The sequence below is a fragment of the Corvus moneduloides genome, chromosome 4 (assembly GCF_009650955.1).
Source record: "Corvus moneduloides isolate bCorMon1 chromosome 4, bCorMon1.pri, whole genome shotgun sequence".
Lineage (NCBI taxonomy): Eukaryota > Metazoa > Chordata > Aves > Passeriformes > Corvidae > Corvus > Corvus moneduloides.
In genome coordinates this window covers 39,934,594-39,954,599 of record NC_045479.1, presented here as the reverse complement: position 1 = coordinate 39,954,599, position 20,006 = coordinate 39,934,594, and the positions used below count along the sequence as shown (strand labels likewise).

At 39.2% G+C, this 20,006-nt stretch overlaps 1 protein-coding gene across 8 annotated transcripts in view; it reads right to left on the bottom strand.

The window, feature by feature from the left end:
* The window catches only part of MDM1 (Mdm1 nuclear protein), a 31,093-nt gene extending 12,727 nt beyond the window's left edge, over window positions 1-18,366 (bottom strand). The window contains exons 1-10 of one of the 8 annotated variants that reach the window (XM_032106685.1): window positions 18,070-18,366; window positions 17,052-17,157; window positions 14,421-14,773; window positions 13,851-13,985; window positions 11,862-12,014; window positions 10,163-10,296; window positions 7,928-8,027; window positions 3,197-3,235; window positions 2,647-2,822; window positions 1,019-1,300 (exon numbers count right to left, since the gene is read on the bottom strand). In XM_032106685.1, the coding sequence (XP_031962576.1) occupies window positions 1,019-1,300; window positions 2,647-2,822; window positions 3,197-3,235; window positions 7,928-8,027; window positions 10,163-10,296; window positions 11,862-12,014; window positions 13,851-13,985; window positions 14,421-14,773; window positions 17,052-17,157; window positions 18,070-18,225 (1,634 nt within the window). In that variant the 5' untranslated portion in view covers window positions 18,226-18,366. Of the gene's footprint in view, window positions 1-1,018; window positions 1,301-2,646; window positions 2,823-3,196; window positions 3,236-7,927; window positions 8,028-10,162; window positions 10,297-11,861; window positions 12,015-13,850; window positions 13,986-14,420; window positions 14,774-17,051; window positions 17,158-17,612; window positions 17,717-18,069 lie in introns of those variants that run through there. The other 7 variants (XM_032106686.1, XM_032106692.1, XM_032106689.1 and 4 more) reach the window with 7 other exon arrangements.
* Between the last annotated feature and the right edge of the window lie 1,640 nt (window positions 18,367-20,006).

The window sequence follows — 20,006 nt, the reverse complement described above, 5'->3', positions numbered from 1 at the left end:
GAGTCCAGCGCACATCCCAGAACACACAGAACCCCACTGCAAGACAACAGAAAATTGACAATGTCAGAGAAATCTATGAACTAGATAATCTCTAGAATTAAATAGAAACTTAGGAAGATTTCCAGATGATGGTTTTGAAAGCATGCATTTAATATCTGTTGGAGTCTAACGTCTCAAGTTTTCTTTGCTTGGGTTTGCATACACAATATTATCCCCAATGGAGACAATTACGGTTTCTTACCTTTCATTAGTGCTGCAACACCAAAGACAAAATGCAATGAGGAATAGAAAATGTGTAGCTGACGTGGTTACAAAGGTCAAAACTATTCAGAATAAAATGTCTATCAAAGTTAAATATTGTTTGACAAAAAAAGGTATGCAAAATTTGTACAGTAAAAAGCCAGACACTTCTGAAACTAGATACAATTTGGATCTCTCAAATACAGTACTATGCACATACTGAGCTGATCTCTCATTATTTGTAAATACCCCTCCGTGCTTAGTAACGCAATCACCAGTGATTACTGGATATTAGTTATTTTTCTCTCCTAAGTCCTTTATCTTAATTTTTTTAAGAAAAACAGATGCCTAAGTACAATATTAGCACATATCCTGTCCTGTCAATCCTACACTGTCAACTTGAAGCAAATTTTGAGTTTTAATTTCACTAAACTTGGCTGCTGTGTAGTGAACAGTCTGTTCTAAGAGGCCCATACTGCAAATGTCATAGTTTTGGAGAAAAAGATTAGAATCATTCATGAGTCTACAAACCTCTGTCTTGCAAGTTAGAAATGCAGTATTTTTAATGATAGATCCACTTCCATTAACCAGATCAATGTCTTAAACCTTCTCATTCCTTATCATACTGTTGAAAACAGAGGTACTGTAACACCAATTTACACTCTCTTAAATGAATGTGATTTAAAAACAAAAACTAATTAACCTACAAATTTCTGACCTGTTAGAGGAAATATACACACACATACATATATACAACCAAAAAAAAGTTCAGTTTTACCCTTCAGCTTTCTTATCTTCTTTGGCATTCTTACTGTTTTCTTCTAGTTGCTGGGCCATGACTGCAGCCTGTTCATCTGGATTTTCTTCCTCTTTCTCTTCTGTTGATTGTTGATTTCCCCTTTCTTCAGTACCTTCTTGTTCATCCCAAACTAAACGTCTTTTGACTGGAACAGTTAAAGCATTTGACATGTCTTTCTTTGTGCTGTCCTGATGTGGTTGTTGTCTGGAGCCAGGTTGCTGTAGCACTTCAGGGCTTGGTGCAGCCTCTTTTTCAGAAACACTGGGTAAGAAAAAACACAGCATTTTGTATCACTGATTTGCACAATATACATGTCTATACAGAACACATTCATCCAGTTCAGTTCTTTGCAAGCAGTACAGCTCAGACATTAAAAAGTGGTACAGGTGAGATGATGAATGGTTAAACTGCCACTGAAGTTTTAATTGATGCTTAAGCACATCCCATTTTCAAACCAGATTTTATGAAAACTCTTGTTATATTACCATTTCCAAAAATGCAATGTAAATTAGGGCTGTATTTTCAATTTAAACAACATTATGAGAAGTACTCAAAAAAAACTATTTCCATACAAGGGACTGTCTGATGGCATAATTTTGAAAGTCAAGCAGTCTAGGAAACTCCACTTCAGGCACAACTTTTGAAAGTATTAAACTCTCAACTACTTACAGAAATCAGTGCAAATTAGCCCAGTGCATGGAAATGAGATCAGTAAGAGGATCTGTATTTCACAGAAGAAAACAATCCAGTAAACCAAAAAACTTACACTGTATTTAGTATCACATATTATGGTGTAATAAATACTATTTTACATGTCATCACCAAACCCTTATTAGAGCTACTCATGCAAAAAGGGCAGATCTGTCACACACACATAAGAAAGGATGGCACATACAGCAGTGTACAGAGGACTACACAGGCATCCAGAGCACTGTTTTTAAATATCAGATCACCTTCTACTAACACATTAATTCTGAATTTTCCTAGCAAGGGATTTAGTATCTGCCAGTTCTGACAGCCTTCAAAGAAAAGAGAAAATGGATGCACACCTTTCCAGTTCCTAAGTCTTCACCTCTGAACTAAGCAGACTCAACCACAAAATTAGTTAATCCTGACAAGAATGTCGATAATATCTGAGTAGGCAAAACATATTTCATATCATTCCAGTGGAAAGGACATTACTTCAGTATGCCTCAGTGCAAAATTCTTCTGGACTTGATGAGACTAAGGTTGCCACACTAAATATGCATTTGTGGGGAGTTACAAAGGAGTAACTTTCTCTACTTTTAGAAGAGTGGACTGTGCCTTGTTTTTCAATTTGAGCACTTATCAACTGACATATCTGTGAAAAGGTAAACTCCCTCATCTGTTCCAGAGAATTTACATATCAGAGAATAATAGAACAGCCCAGGTTGGAAGCGTCCTCAAAAGACCAACCAGTCCAACCCTCCACGAGGAAAGGGAGCCTAGATGATTACTGAGCACCCTATTCAATTGTATCTTGAATGCAGTCAAACATTCAAGATCATGCAGCTAGGCTAAGCCTATATTCAGCATTTTGCTCAGTTTCAAAGCCGCAAAGTAACAGGCAGGAATGATGACCTTACCCTGCAAGATCTAGTGCTCTGATGTTGTTGCTGATTCCTTCTTCTGAACTGGAAGTTGAGGACACATCCCAAAGACTGTTATTATCAGACAGGATCTGATTGAAATGGTATCGGGAGAAGTGTGTTCCTTCTACTCGTTGCCTGTAAGCCTTCGCTCTTTCTCGAAGCTCTCTCACCTACACATCAAGGTTTCATAAGTTGCACATCTGTTTAAATTTCACTATTAGGCTACTATAAATATTTGCATTAGCTACTGGCAGCTAGAAGAGAAAGGTAAGTTTACTCATAATACAGGGCCAGCCACAGCACAAACATTGCATGCCACAGTAAATGTAAGAAGCGGAAAGCAAAAATAATATATTCAGGAAGCATATATTCAGTAAGCATGTTTGAGCCATGAAGCCAAAGCGAAATTGTCAATTATTCATTCCATGAGCACAAAAATTTATGCAGCAACTGTGAATAAGTTTAGTGCTGGATTCTAGTTTTTCCATCAGCGCTCAGACACAGTGCTCCAAACACTGAAAAGAGGAACTTGGATGCAACCAACCTCCACATACCACATGGAATTTAGGGTGTTTTGAGATGCCTAAAGGGAAGAATACAGAGTTATTTTTAAATTTCTTATTTTTCCTCTCAACACTCAAGGGTGATATTGTTATTATCACCCTTGTAACTTTACTTCAGTCTAAGTAAGAAATTAAATACTAAAAACCTGTCAACATAGCTCTATGCTGCCTCCCTGAGATTCAATAAAAAGCTCTCAAACAAGTACAGTCAGCACTGGCATTCCACCAGTTTCTTGCCAAGATTGAGGAAATTAACTTAGATTTCCAAACATCAACACACAAAAATACATTCCCCACTAATTTATGATTCAAATCAACGGATCTACACGCATGTGGTAACACTGAATTTGTGTGCTGCAAACACCACAACTGTCTGTAGCCACATAAATATTAGTGAAAAGTTAAGATTAATACAAGAACTCTGCGTGCTATTGTATGCAAGACACAGCATTAAAATTATTCCTTCTAGGCTATCAGTAACTGTTAGAATGAGATACAAAACTGTTCAGCTCCCAGTTTTACTCCAAAAGAATAAAAGTGATAACCCCCCTCTTCAAGGAGGGTTACACCATCATTTTTACAGTTAAGACCATTTAAACACTTGCTGTCTTGTGTCCTTCATCCAAACACAATTAAAGTGAAAGGAGAAAAAGCAAAACCAAGAAGTTTACATTTAAATTATTAAAAATAACTTTGTGATATCATGTGAATTCTGACTTACTAAAAAATGGTCCACAGGAAATAAGTATTTTATCAAAGAGCAGGAAAGTAATACTGACATTTCCTCTACCACATTTTCATAGCTTTTCTTTTTTATTCTTCCTTCATGATAGATTTCACATCATTCCTCCTGCAAGGAACAGAGTTAGTGGGCTAAATTCAGCTAATCCCACTAAAAGTAACTGGATGCAGCAAATGGATATCCAGCTAACATCCCACAACTTGACCCACTAAACTTCCAAAGAATAGCCCATTAAAAATATATGCTTGTCGTTTTCAAAGGAGAATTTAAAGTTTGATGTGCAAGTGATTTACTGGATTACTCACTTTAACTAGAGGAATAAAAAATTAATTATAATAGCCAGAACAGAAGGAACATAAATCCAGAGCAACAGAGTACTGCAGGGGGAGGAAGAATACTAAGTCTCCAGTGAATTGTGAAGAAGTACAAAGGACAACCGTCTCCTTCAGCGACTCAGCAGGCAGCATTAACTCAGCAGGACATAGGCCCTAGAGTCCTACTGCGATTATGAATTGCCCACATTAATTTTTCAAAAACATAATTGGAAGAGATTTTTTTTCGTTTGATTGCTGAAAAGCACCCTTAATAATAAATTGCAGAGAAGCAGCCTACAAGTAATCACTATGGCTAAGGTCACACCAGGATTCCATTATGGCATTTGCCTCTTTGGACTCAACTTCAGAAAGTCTGCTTTGGACGCAAAGTCACCCACGTGCAGTCCCAACTAAGGGAGAAACAAGACTGGTTGAGTTGGAATTTATCATCTAATCACTTATGCTGAGCAAGAAATGTTCTGTAGGCACCTTTCATAGGGGTGAGTCTCAATAACCCACCAGATGCAGAGGTTAGATACACTTTTGAGGAACATTTCTCTTCATTAGTATGAGAAAGATATGGAATCATGTGGCAACCAGAAGGACTGTTGGGCAGCCTATACTGTGAATGGCCAAAGTACCTCTGTTACTTTACAACAAAATGCAATTGGCACTCTTTTTCAAGTTATGCATACTTGCATTAATATGCTGTTAACATTTCTCAAATGTCTGGATTCTATTTTATCTCACTATGAATGAAGTATGTTATTCAGTCCTACACGTTACAGAATCATAGACTATGCCAAGCTAGAAGGGCACCACAGGGATTATCAAAGTCCAATTCTCAGTCCTGCACAGGACACTCCAAGAGTTACACCACGTGCCTGAGAGCACCAACCAAATGCTTCTTGAACTCTGACATGTTTCGTGCTGTGGCCACTTCCCTGGGGAGCCTGTTCCATTGCCCAAACACCCTCTGGGTGAAGAACCTTTTCCTGATATCCAACCTGAACCTCCCCTGACACAGCTTCATGACATTTCCTTGAGTCCCATCACTGGGCACCACAGAGAACAAATCAGTGTCTGCCCCTCTGTTTCCCCTTGTGAGGAAGCTGTAGATGTAAGGTCTCCCCTCAGTCTCCTTTCCTCCAGGCTGAGCAGACCAAGAAACCTCAGCTGCTCCTCATATGGCTTTCCCTCAAGGCCCTTCACCATCTTTGCTGCCCTCCTTTGGACATTCTCCAATAGCTTTATACCACTCTTATATTGTGGCACCCAAAATTGCCCCCAGCACTCAAGGTGCTGGGATCCCACTGCAGAGCAGAGCAGGACAATCCCCTCCCTTGCCCAGCTGGTGATGCTGGACCTGATGCACCCCAGGACACAGCTGGCCCTCCTGGCTGCCAGGGCACTGCTGATTTATGTTCAATTTTGCCTTGACCAAGACCCCCTGGTCTCAAGGCACTGCTCTCCAGCATCTCATTTCCCAGTCTGTATGCACATGAATTCCTTGTCTTGCTTTAATTGCACACATGGCTTTGGCTTTACCCATTAAACTGTCCTCGTCTCAACTCAGGAGGTTTGTCAATTTTACCCTTCTGGTTTTCTCCCCCACCCCACTGTGGGGGAGTGAACAACTGGTTATGTGGGGCACAGTTCTCTCCTGGGGTTAAAACATGACATATACTCACACACATCTGATTTGAAGTCTAACAGAGACAGGAGAAATTCAAGTAATTGCAATTTTAAGTCCCTTCTATATGAACTCCTACTAGGATCTAATGTAGGTATGCATACATGAGAATGTGTATGTAATCAAAGCACACTCACACTCATGATCCATAAAGTATGTTATTATAGTCTTAAAATAAATTTGGCTCTTCCAGCTACCAGAATCCTTCACTTAGAAGGTCTCAAAAAACATAATCATTCTTTTTTTTTTAATTCTTCATGCCTACTGCCATAGAACTTCTTCCGAGTTTCCTGCAATTCCCTTTTCAGCAAAAAAATCTCTGTGGAAAAGTCTGATGCACCCAAAACACATCTTGACAGTGTGGGAAATCCTTCATTTTCATACACTAATTAAATGCCACATGTAAAGTTGAACATCCATCCTCCACTTGCAGTCTCCTCATTCTTTCCCTCAACTGTACTGCAGTGACTCCTCCTAGCTGACTGTGCCACAAACACACTATATCCCAAGGCAATGCATCTTTAGTTGCCCACCTTTTAGCTGCCTACCAGCCAATTGCTCTTGAAGCTGAGCACTGCTCCTTATTGGTTTGAACGTTTCACAATACAACATCAACAAATTAAAGTATTATACACCACAAAAATGACATAATACTCTACAGAAGCATTCAATATACCACTTGGGCTGCATGCCATAGTTCACAACATTTTGCAACCTTAGTTACAGTAAGTCTAAAGCATATATCAATGCATATAAAAATTAAAATATTGCTTCTTTTCAGTCCTCTAACATCCCCTTGAGGCTGTTTACACAGAATGGATTATCTCATGCATGCATACACAAAATCTGATTATGAATCATCTCATACTTTAATATAATTTATATATTGATACCAATTTATTATTGCTTACTTTGTATGTATTCTATCAATATTTCTTTTTTCTAAAAGGAAAATTACTTGCTAGATTAAATCTAGCAAGAAAACACAGAACTGAAAGCTACCAGACTACTCCTGCAATTCTCAGAGACCCTTACTTTCAAATTCGCAAAACCCAGCACCCCAAAACCATCTGCTTGAGCTCTACCTTCCACGTCACCATGGACCCAACTGATGAGGAAACTCCCATTTCCAAGTATGTGCCACACAGGTAGCAGCACAGCATCTCACAAAGGCTCCCTCTATCAGCTGGGAGAAGACCAAGACAAGTCAGTGAAATCAGAGAGTTGCAGAGCAAGCTCTAGCAGTTTCTTAGCACACTATTAATGGTTTTGATTTCCTTGACTAACTCAGGAAATCACACTTAATAATGCTAAGAAATGTTGTGGTCTTGAAGCTACTCAGCCTTTTCACAGTTCTGTCAAATGACTTCCTATACAGTATAATATGGATTGCAGTTTCTGAATGAACTACAAGAAAATACACAGATTGACTGAAACTTGCCAGAAAAATTCTCAATTTTATGTTGTGTATGACTGAATTCAGCTGACTGCTTTGAATGGATTCAGCATGGTAAGCTAACAAACTGAGCCTGACTATCAAGCCAACCTAGGCTGATACATACGTTGTCCTTTTCCTTTTTATTCTCTTGGAATCTCCTATCATTCAACTCTGTATTTTCAACACTTCTGCTTGTTAAAACTAGGCTGAACACCAAGAATAAGATTACCTGTCACAAGAGACTCTGTTCTGAATGATCCTGATTGTAAGGGAAACAACACTTCTCCCTCACTTTGGGTGTGACATTAATACATTTTTTCAGTCTCACCATCCCTTTTTTTTTTTCTATGTGTTTTTCTGACTTGTCAGAATCTAACTGTCTTTGTATACTCACCTTTGGGAGCTTGAGTCATTAGCATTACAATCTCAGAACTGTATCTTATAAACACCACAATTCAAAGTTTTTTCATCTAAAAATCAAAATACAAAGCATACTCAGGCTTCAGATTTTCTAAGAATACTCACCTGGTTGTGAGCTTTACTCTTAATACGAGACCAAACTCCATCTTTGTAGTAATACTGGGTTGGAGACAAAAATTTTGACCTATATTCAGTGTTCATCTTCCTAAGAAATCAGGAATGATGAGAGAAAAAGAAAGTGAAGTTTGACATCCAGAATACTCTTTAAGAGCCCTTTTAAAGTTACATCAACAAGCAAAATATACCTGCACCTAAATGCCAGTGAGATGCAAAAAACACATGCACAAACAACAGCTCAAACCAACACAACTAGGAATGCTGTGAAAAATACTCATTCACAGCTGGTAGTCCTTCAAGTAGTTTCTCCTGTTGTTTTTTCCTTGCAACACTTCCACCAGAAGCTTCTGCCCTGACAAGCCAGCCAGCAGAACATAATACACACATCAGCCTCAATTACTTCAATGCAAAGTGTGGGACCTTGATTTAAGTCACTGATGAAGGTACATTTAAGTAAAAATGCCTGGTTTGGCATTAACATGTCTGAGACATTTCCTCCTATGAACTCCACTTTAAAGGCGCTCTGCATATGGGTGGGGTGAGCTGCTGGGGCTGGAAACATCTGACTGCCAGAACACTGGTCAGTATAATTCATCTGACTATGTCCTACTGGCTTTGATCTTCAAAAGACCTCAGTACTTGAAAAGATGGGTTCATTTTTCCCTTCTGCCACACACATACAAACAGAAAAATTAACATCATCTAACCTATAGCAGGCAATAAGTAGTACTTCAAGTCCTTAAGCACTCAACTGTGGATGTATCAGCTTAAATCTAAAGACATTTTTGGATTTAATCATGCTTCAGAACATTACCAACTTAATTCTAATATAGTCAGCACTGGGTGAAAAAGCCCTGTTTTTCAATCCTTCTTCAAAAATAGGTCATAAAAGCCTAAAGTCAGAGAATAAAATGAACCTCGTAAAAACAAAAATATCGAAGTCGAAAAACCCTTTGTACTCAAAATTTCTTTCAATACATCCCCTTCTTTAAAACTTTAAGACAGAATTCCTTTGCTTTGGTTGCAAAACTAATGGATTAGCATAAAAAACCACAACACTGCTATCCCAGTCAGCCTGCTGCAAAAGCAGGCCATGCAACACAGCTTGCATGCAAGTAACAATCCTGTCTGCATACTGAGAACTTGCACATTTTGACAGCTATTTGCCCAGTGATTTTTTAAGAAAATTTTGTCTTGTGCTACTACACTGAAGGCATAAAAGGCAGAAATTTGCCCTTAGATGAAAAGGGCCCAGCAAATTATCAAGAATTTTGCACATTACTCACTGCAAAATTGACTACAATCTACTGCAAAGAGTAGTAGAAAACCAAATAGTTAAAGGTTTCAGCTATACTATATCCACTCACTTTTCCACATAGCAATTTTATTTCATAGAATTTTGGGTGATCATTTTGTAATCAATTCTCAACATCCAACAGCATTCAGACTCAGGTAAGTCTCCTCTCCCATCTTCAATCTAATGCCTTAACACTGCCACGAAGAATAAAAGCAATTGCTGGGGCGTACATTAAGCACAAACACAGGAGAGATGGATTAATCTAAGCATTTTAAAGCCTACTTCCTGGCTTTTATTTCTCTTGACATATCTCATGTGTATGAAATGGAAATATGAGTTCAATTCCTGCAATGTAGGCATGTGGCAGAAAAAAAAAGGTAATTCAATAGCACTCAATAACATACAATGTCATTTCGTTTCCATGCTTCTCAGATTACTCTACATGGGACAGATTTCTTTACTTCCCTCTACCTCATGTGTATGCTTTTGTTACTCAGGCACACAAGGTCTTACAGACCAGGATAAGCAGACATCAAGTACAATCACCACAACTTTAAGGTGTGGAGTAGGCACAGTAGATAGAGCAGTTTGAAAAGTGACTATGACTTCCAAAGCACTTGCTGGAAGTTTAGCTGCAGCACTGCACTGATTTTATTTCATTCATGTTAAATTTACTAATACTACTGTTACTGCATCACAAGGTTCAACTGAACAGAGTGGGTACAAAGCTGCCACTGCCCAGACAAGAGGATGGAAATTAACACCAGATTTAGACGTACCCACAAGAAGCTCAATCTCAGTGCTGCAAGGGGCATTTGCCCCTGCAACTGCAGCATGCTGTGGTTCAAGGTCCATAGTCCATCATTCTAAATACTAGGCTGCTGCACACCTATTCACTAGTCTAGGTTTTCCTATTTTATACATACCCACGACTTGTATGTAAAGTGAGGGGCTTTGGACTGATATGCTGCTTATTATTTTGTTTAGGATGTTTCTGTTCTGATTTCCCTTGTTTTGCTGCATCTTCTGCTGGTTTTTGAAACGGTTCTTCCCTCTTACTCTAAGGCAAAGATAATTTTAAAAATACCACATTAGCTAACAATCTGAAAACCCTCATATTTCTTTTGACATCAAGCTCTGGCAAATAATTAATTTTATTTTAGTGTTAGCTGTTCTGAATATTTAATGCAAACGAGAACACCACATTCTTTCGTTAACACAAATATAAACTAGCAAAATGCCAAAGTTAAGACTGAGTGCAACATTCTGTTGGTTAGATGATCCATTTTGTCCACTTTACAAAATTAATTTAACATGAAACACAGAAAGAAAATAATACGATACGTGTGCATTCTAACCTGAGTCCAAAAGGCAAATTTTTAAATTTTTTTATTCTGTTTTATATATGTTTAGATTTATTTGTTTGGGTTTTAAACCAAAGATTTTGTTTTTCCTGATTATTTTAATCTTTTGGAAATCCAGTGCATGACTTCTGATTCTGCTAGAGATCTTCACCGATACTGTTCAAATTCAATTTTTAAAAAAAAAAAGCCCACCAAAATCCCCCAAAACTTTTTCAAGATATTCATCAGAGAAGAGGTATTGGTATAAACAACCAGATTTTTAGACACTTTCACAAAAATTCCCTTCTTATGACTTCTCTTACTTCATTTATTAGCTGTTCTCAAAAAATAACCTGAAATTCCAATACTTAAACCAGACAAATGCTTCCTGAAAGCCTCAGGCTTTTCAAGCTTTCTTCATGTCTACTTAAAGAGGCAAAAGGGGACATAAAATTTCTCATCCCCAGATGGGATTTAAAGAACTGGACAGGTCTGAGTTTTAAATGATGAAACCTCCAAGCCAACAATCCCCTCAGAAGCACCAATGGCTTAAACTAAGCCAAGGCACTGCATGTTAAGTACACCTTTTGCTCAGCAGTGGTTCTAATGAACACCTTGCCTGACAATGGCCCTTTCTGGTCTATCAGCAACAGACATGGGTAGTGAGGAGACTTAGATTACTGGGAGCATCACACAGCTGGTACAACCCAGCCCAGAAGGTTCCTAAAAAACCAGAATGACAGTTTTATGGAACAGGTCCTAAGGGAGCTGACTCAGAAAGGCAAAAAAGGAAGAGGTATGCCCAGCGGAAGCAAAGTCAGGTGACATGGAAAGAATACAGAGATACTGTTTGCCACTGTAGGGAGAAAATTCACTATCTCTGATTTATGACATTCAAAAAGTTCCAGACCTCCCACCTAGCCCTACTGCACACCAAGACACAACATTGGTACCAATGAGAGTATAAATCAGAGATTTAGATTGCAGAAACTATTCTAATAACTAAAAACAAAGTGTCAATAGGGAACAAAACAAAAATAAATAAAACCACTTCAAAACTCAGAAATTTAAAACTTTAAACTGAAAAATTGCACTACAGAGACTACAGAACCCCCAAAGAGCAGAGCTGTACAGTATTATTTTCAGTCTTTTACAGCAAAACCGCTACTGAGTCCAGTGTCACCAGCAACACTAAATAATTTCAACCTAAACCCACCCCCTTATAGATTAGATCAAAACTGCAGAAGTACTACTGAAGCTTTTCTTTCAGGGAAGTATTTACTTGTTCACACACCAGCAATTCTTTCTCTTCTGAACCACCTCTCTCTTGTGGACTCTTAAGAGGAGACCCTTTGGAATTTCTCTCATAAGCAGCTTCAGAAGTAATTGCAGGAGATTTAACCAGAGGTACAGATTTCTTCGTGTTGCAAATAAGCTGTGCGGGAGAGAGAAAACAAAACAAAACAAAAAAAAAGTGTGATTTGTTTACCTTAAGGCTAAATTTTCAAAATCTGATAATTTATTCACACAAATACATCACATATGAACAGAGTGACAGTCATCTGTACGAATACAGCATGTGGAGACAAATGAACTTCTAGGAGAAATTCAAGAGAAATTTAAATACATTTAGAAGTGACCAAGCCAGACACAATTAAATCTGTGATCAAACACTGTTCTTACTGAAGTTTACTATGAGAAGTTTGGTTTGGTTGGTTATTTTTTGTTAACCTTCAGAGCTGTATGGAGGATCATGGCTTTTTAAAGGCATGCCATAAAACTTCCATATGAGTCCTCAGTACATGTCCTGTCCATAAGTAAGAGAAAACTGCCCTCAGTTTTAGAGCTGGATGCTTAGAGCTTGGGCAAATAAAAATCCACTCTTTTTCAACTAATGTAGTATTATAAACCAAGGTAGAGAATTTGCCTAACAGAGTATTATCTCCTCATGGGGTTCCAAATTTCAAGACTGTGCCATACATGAGAAGCATGCATTTTCCATAGATTTGCTGTGAGAATTTAGGTCTGACTTATAACCTAACTTGGATAACTTCGATATTTTCACAGAATCTCTTCAAAGGAAAGGTATTGTCAGTATTAAGGTATATTCTCAGTCATATCAATGGTGAAGAATATCAATTTGTTAATATGTGTAACTTTTATCATTACATTTTCCCTAAGTCCTACTTATCCACAATGTGTAGAGCCTACAGACTTATTCTCACTGCTTCTTACTCTGTATGAGCTGTGAAAAAAAGTCTTTCTTCTGAAAAAAGCACAATGTTCACAAGCATTAATAAGGAAATTATCAAACTGATTGCACACAGAATCAAACAGAATTCTCTTTGACTTTTTCCATAAGGTGACTTTCTGGGACCTGCCTCTTCCTCAAAAGGTCCTTTGGCTTCTCTATACTACTGTCACGTGTTTCAGTGAGTTTTCATTGCATAAGCGGCTGCTGGGAAACATCCTGCAGTACATCCACCTGCTTGGTACTCCAACAGAAAAAGACAGGATAGTGATTATCTTAGTCAACATTTATTGCCTCTGAAAGCTGTTACTGAACAAATCTGCCACCTGAGGATAAAAAGAGCACACCATCTCTAGTAATCCCACTAACACATATGCTTCTAGTGAAGAAATAGAAGACAAATGCAGAAGTGCCTATTTCACACTGTAGAATGACCAAAAGACTGATCCTAGGTCCTGATCCCAGCAACAGTTAGTTAATTGAAAACACAAAGCCGTCTCACACTCAGTTACTCTTTGAGGCCTTGCTAGAAATAGCAGCATTTTCAACCCTACAAAGGCCAAACACTCATGAGATGTATTAAAATGTCACAAGAGTATCTTAAAATCAGAAGACTCCACTTTAAATACAAGCTGTTGTCATGAAAGAATAAAATACTAGAGAGACACACTTTACTGCTTAGAAGTGTATGTGCACAGAGATGGAAACTGAGAATAGGAAACTGGGGCAACACAAATAAATTAATGCAAACAGAAGAACATGGTCCTGTTAGAAAGAATGAAATGCAAGGCCTAAGGAGAACAAATTATTGGGTCTGACCACAATACAGAATCACATGGAAACAAATCCAATTATACTACACTTTTGTAAAGGGAGAGAGAAAAAAAAATCATGCAACAACATTAAAGTTTGTCTTTCCCCCACCAAAAGAACAAAAAAAAAGGAAATATTTTTGAAAGGAAAACTTTGCTGATACATAAAAAAAAGTATTAATTTGCTTTTTGGATTTTTTAAAGTTACCTGTTCAGCTGCAAGTATCGGTGACTTTTCATGAGGACTCTTCCAGACAAATTGGCTTCGATATTCAGAATTTCTGGGGAAAGTTTTTAAAGGTGGAATATATATGTCTGCTTTTCTCTGAAGGGCTCTGTGAAACTGACACGGTAAAAAAAAAAAAAATAGAAAAAAAATAGCAATGATTGTTCCCTTTCCTACAATGTTTTGCTAGTCAGACATCTTTCAACACACACTTTCAAAACAATGGTTTGGGTTTTTGTTTCAAGAACAAAATGAATTGCAAAGTACATTTTCTCATTATAGTCAACAACCCCAAAAAGTCTATATATTATTGGCTAAATCTTTGTTTAACTGAAATTAGCAGTGATGACACATGAAGAGCAAATTCCTATTGAATTAAGTAGCACCAAAATCTGATCTCAAGCATACTGTTCTCCCAACAAAGAAGCTACAGCAGAGTATCAAAATACAAAACTAAGGAAAGAGTTCAACAAGAGAGTCTGAGCATCTGTGCGAAATTACTGTTAGTAATTTTTAGACTGGTCAATTAAAAAAAAAAAACTATTCCCTTACCCCATTACCCATTTTTTCTGGTTGCTTTTTTGGAGATGAAAATGTTTCATTTTGATTTGGTGGAGCTTCAGAGGGTGATTTTGTCATGTTGTTCTCTGCAAGGGCAAGAGCTGTTTCACCACTAGAATCTACCACATGTGATTGAACTTTTGGGGGGAGTCTGGGTCCTTCTGGTGTTTCAAGTTTTTCCTGATTCACATTATTGTTGTTGTGGTCAGTGTGCAACTCTGCATCTTCAGTTTCCAGTGGGTCACTCAAATCACAATCTGCTGTCCATTCAAGGGACTTCGAAATCTGTGGATTATGGTAAGGTACCCTTCTCTTGGAAATGAATTTTGGTTCTCTCGTGATTCCTGAGAAAAAGCCGTATTAGATTTAACAAAAACATTCACTGAAGACATAATACCACTCTATAACAAGAATAAATTGCAAGTTTATCATACAACTGATTACTAGAAAGCATGGTTTTAGTATCTTGGAGCAGTGACAGACCATGAATTATGAGCATGGCTGTGAAATTCTGTGTTCTTTCCTATGTGCAAATTATTTTCCTTCCACTGAACAGACAGGAACATGGTGCTCCAGAACCATGTTGGATTAAACTCTATAAAGCAAAAATGTCCCCAGGACAATCCTGTGCAAACTGATTCTGGGAAAATCAGTTAGAAAACTAACATAGCCAGCAAAAAGAACATGGTTCACACAGATACAGAATAACCAACCTGTGGGGACAAAGTACGCTACAAGCACTTCTCATCACCCATGCACAACACACCTTGCTCAACAGGTTCCCTCTGATTGTGACAGATCACTATCCACCTGCAATTTAAGACCATCTCCAATAACATTTTGCAGTATGAACACAAAAACATTTCCAAAAATAGAAAAATATTTTGTAACAAAACCAGCTATCAAGTTATTTCAAGAATTGCTGGGCTTTACACAGGCAGGTGAAAACAAAATTACCCCATCATTTCAAGAAGAGTATTGAACAACTGAACAAATTTGAAGAGGGAAATCATAATTCACTTCAAAGTGCTCAACTGCAATGGAAAAATTAGTGAAAGCCCCTAACTGGCTGAAAAAAAGTATCTTCCATGAGAGGGACACTCCCATCCCATGAAGAAGCAATGTAGAAAGCGAGAACAACCTATGGTGAAAGGCATATAGAATGTCCATATGTCTTACTACACATATAGGATAGGAAAATCATTACAGTGGTAAAGCACTGGAAAAGCAGCCAAAGGGCACTCCAAGCACCTGCAGCTGTCAACTTTTTGCTGAAATGTTCCAAGTGATTCCTAAAATTGCCAATTATGTGATTCAACAGGAAGAACCGTAAGTAAATCATCAGTAACAATCTGCAAATCCTATGAGGTACCAAGAGTGACATTTAAAGATGTAGGTGCTTAAATGGCCAGAAAAGAGGTGGGAGTGAAAATTAACACAAATATGTAGAGAAACTACAGCAAGCATACACAAAACCACCATTACAATGTGAGAAAGAGGAGAAGCTGCACTACTAACTTATGAGTTTATTGCAAGGACTGTAAAATTTGCAGTTTAGTTTGACTGGAAAATAAGCATAGGTTGCCATTTTAAAAAGACGTTAACATGCTTAGATGTTTAAGCATTTCAGAATTAGTGACAATTATAGTCCTCAATAAGAGGTACCCATACACAGACCCATGTGCTAGGGAAAACAAGGATAAAAAAAGATGTATTTTGAAGTAATGGAAGAAAGCAGTAATAAATACATAAAGCAAAATCTTTAGCAAGATTAAATTATTTATTTAAATGTCTAGCACCTTGACTAAAAAAAAAAAATCCATATTGCCGGTAGTCAGTTGTTAATTACAAGGCCATAATTTACAACACTTAGTATTGTAGGAATGAATGCATTGTACTCTAATTACACAGACTGAATACTGCAGCTGCAGTGAACAGCACAAAATTTTTTTAATCTGCCTTGTGCCACTACAACAATTACTATTTTTTACCACTCCTTTTCAAAGCACTGCAGTTGTCGTCCCTCTTCAGCTTACTCTTCTTCCTCAACTCCTTACAGTCCTTTCAATCCAAATGCTATTTCCTTTTTCTTCCCCGCATTTCCCTGCCATGATAACGTCTACAATCCTTAAATCCTACACTACAGTACCACAAGGTTTTCAGTTTAGTGGTTGACCTTCTCTTTTAGTTAACTGTACCTGTTAGGTGCATAAAGATTTCACTTTATCGAACTTTGCCCCAAGTTAGTCTCCCCTTAAAAACAGAATTTTTTTTACTATTTCCATACATCACAGATAACCCAATACCACCCTCTACACACTTTATATGGGTTAACACTGCACCTGCATTTCATGTTCGGATCTTGGCATACGCTGCATGTCAGAACTACTTTTTTCCAAGGTTTATATAAATAGCACTAATTGAAAATAAAGTTTCAGTGTAGCCATAAAGAATATAGAGTTCAAAAACACACTCTAGATGATGACCAAGACTATACTTTTAATTTAATTACAAAAAGCACAAACCGTAAACACCACCAGTTCACTGTGGCCATGCACTCATTGCTGCAAACCTTTGCGGGCCTTGGCTGCAACCAAGGGCGCATTTTTCAGGGGCACTTACCAAACTGATCCGACCGAAGTCCTGCCCACAAGGATTTCTGCTGTTGGGATGGGCTACCAAACTCTGGACTTCTCCATTTGAAGTTTCTCTTGTATTCACTCAGTCCCTACAGCAAACAGAGAGGAGTCTGTCAAGCCACCTGCGCATATCCTGCTTCACTGCTCCTGCCGGTAACAGATCTCCGAGGAGGGAAAAATACCAACACGCTGCTGCAGGATGAGCTAAGCTGGCAGGTTGCTCTGCATCTTCCAAACCCACCCCCATCGGAGAACAAAAAGTACTGCTGAGAAAACGTGGAAGCATTTCATGCACCAAATAAACAATATAAAATTTTAAAAAACCAAAACCAAAAACATGTCTCTTATGTCTTCAACTGAATGGTTTCAAGAACAAACACAGCCTGGACCCGCTGTCACCGCACGACCAACCTCCTTCTGTCTTTATTTGCCGGTGCTGCAGCGCAGGGGCCTCCCCTTTCCCGCTACCCCAGGACCGGCCGCAGCCCCACTCCCGCCGCCCTCCGGGCCCGGGGCCGTATCCGGCCCGCCGGGCCCCGCTCACCTTGAACCGCACGGGCATGGCGGAACCGCGGCCACCGCAGCGCCGGGCCCGGACCCGCCACCGGGCCGCCTCCCCTGGGCCCGCGGGGCGCCTGCGCGGCGGCCGCCTAAGGCGGGCGGGCAGCGCCCGGCCCCGCCGCTTCCCCTGCCGGCCCTGCCCCGAGGCCGTGTCGGCCGCGCGGTCTCCGCCTCCGCTGGCGGCAGTGCTCCCGCGGGCTGTTTTCGCCGTGTTGCCCACGTTAAAGGACTGATCCCCCGCCCGAGGCAGGGTAACGGTGCTGTGCGGCCGGCGCTGCGTTTCTGGGGAAGCACGACGGGCAGGCACCCCGTGCTAATGCATCGCAAGGCTGGGGGGATCTCGGGCGCCTTGTTACCAAAAAACCCGCGTATGCACGCGTGTAGCTTTATGTTGGTACAAAAATAGCGTTTCTAGAAGGGAAAAACCCCAAGTTTCCTACCCTTCTAGAGCCTCTGCGATGGCGTGCCAGCTGCCGGTCCGCCCTCGCCACCTCACCCGACCTCGCCACCCGGTCAGGAGATCCTAATCCACCTTCTTGTTCAGCTGTTCCCTCGGGGGTCGCTTTTCCGACTGCCTTCCCCCTGCTAATCTCCATCCAGACTGGTTTTGACTGTATCACATTAAAAAGAGCGGAGAGGGCTGTGAAAAGAAAAGTGCACGGACAGACGTACCGCCCGAGAACGGCCAGGGCGGTCTGTTTACATTCAGTGTTGCCCGTGGCTGCCGACCCTCCCCGTGTTCCTGCTGCCAGCGCCTGTTCCGGTCGCTGTTGCCTCTGGAGCAGTGAAAGCTTCCTGAGCGAGGGCTTTGTCAGCTCTGCCTCTGCAAAGCGCCCTGCCAGGCACGGGAGGAATGTCAGTGCCAGACCCACTCACTCAAGCAGCATTTAGGTGCGGTGGGACCCTGTGTAACTGGCCAGCAACAATTTTTTACTGTCGATGTGAGACAGGAGAGAGCACCTATCTGTAAGGAAACGCTTGCGAGCAAAGTAAAATATTCTTCTGCGATGTGAACAGCGGCGGGGGAAGACAGAAGAAAGGTCCTGCATTGATACTGTTTCCAAGTTTCACACATCTTTATTCATGAGTTTCAAGATCAAGGCAATAATTTTGGTATAATATACTTGCCGATTACACTTGAAACTGCTATGTCCACCATATAAAGCTGTTTGTTTTGTTATTACAGTGATTTATGTCGTAATGTTCAATCGGGTCTAGTTCAGTACATTTTCTAAAGTAATGCGCAAACTTGCTACAGAATGTGAAAAGCCAGCTGGCAAAAGTACAATGTTCAAAATACATATTCCAGGTTTGCCAGGAATCTTTCCTCTCTGATATATATATGGAAACTAGGCCAAATGTAATTTCCGTATGTTTTTAGGGTGTTTTTTAATTACCAAACTACAACAATGCTTTTATAGATGGTTTGGGGCTGTCTGAATTTGGAGATGGATTTGATTCTTTAGTGCAGAAACATAGTAGGTACAGAAACACCATGCTGATATGCATATTATATTTCTTCATGTCTCTCTCTTTTTTTTTAATAAAACACAATAAATTATCCTGAAACAATGGAATTCACATCGGTCATTATGCACTGATTGATTTAAGTTCCATTTTAGATCTTCTCCTTATAGCTAAGAGATAGGAATAGCTTATGTGGGGAAAACACTTTAATAAATATGTCAACCATTGAGCTTTACCTCATTTTTTTTATCACTGCTGATGTATACCAGCCACTTCAGGTTCAATGTATACACATTACTGAACATACAGTTATTCAAGAAAATATGATGTAAAAATACTAAGATGCTTAGACCAGTGACAGTATTTCCATATGAGGGTTGAATAAATAAATGATTAAATGAATAATGAAAACAAAAAAATCTGTCTGTACAAAAAGTTGCACTGCATTCACAAACTCACAGTCTGGAAAAGTAGGAAAGGATTGTTTCCAGTTTTCTGGAACATAAACTTGCAGGGACTGATGTAGATGTGCATCCCTCAGTAACTGGTCTGTATAATTTATTGGATCCTATTGTTTGAAGAAATAAGCATTTAAAGCTTGTGTTGCTACATTACACATCTAAGTAGTTTTGAATTCAAGTCACTTCACATTTCTGTAACACTTGAGAGGTTGACCATCTTCGTCCTTTATTTCCTATAAAGCAAATATAAGTATTTTAATTTGCCTTGCTTATTCTTACTCCAGATTTATATTAGCTTGTTGCTGTTCTTCAAATTAATCAAAAGATGCAGTTTCTTTTGGTAAATCACATACAAAAATTCTTTTGATTTTTTTTATAATTTCAAATGAGTAATTTGTCACCCATATATTTTTTCACGCTGTTTGTTTTCCCCTTAGCTTCACCACATC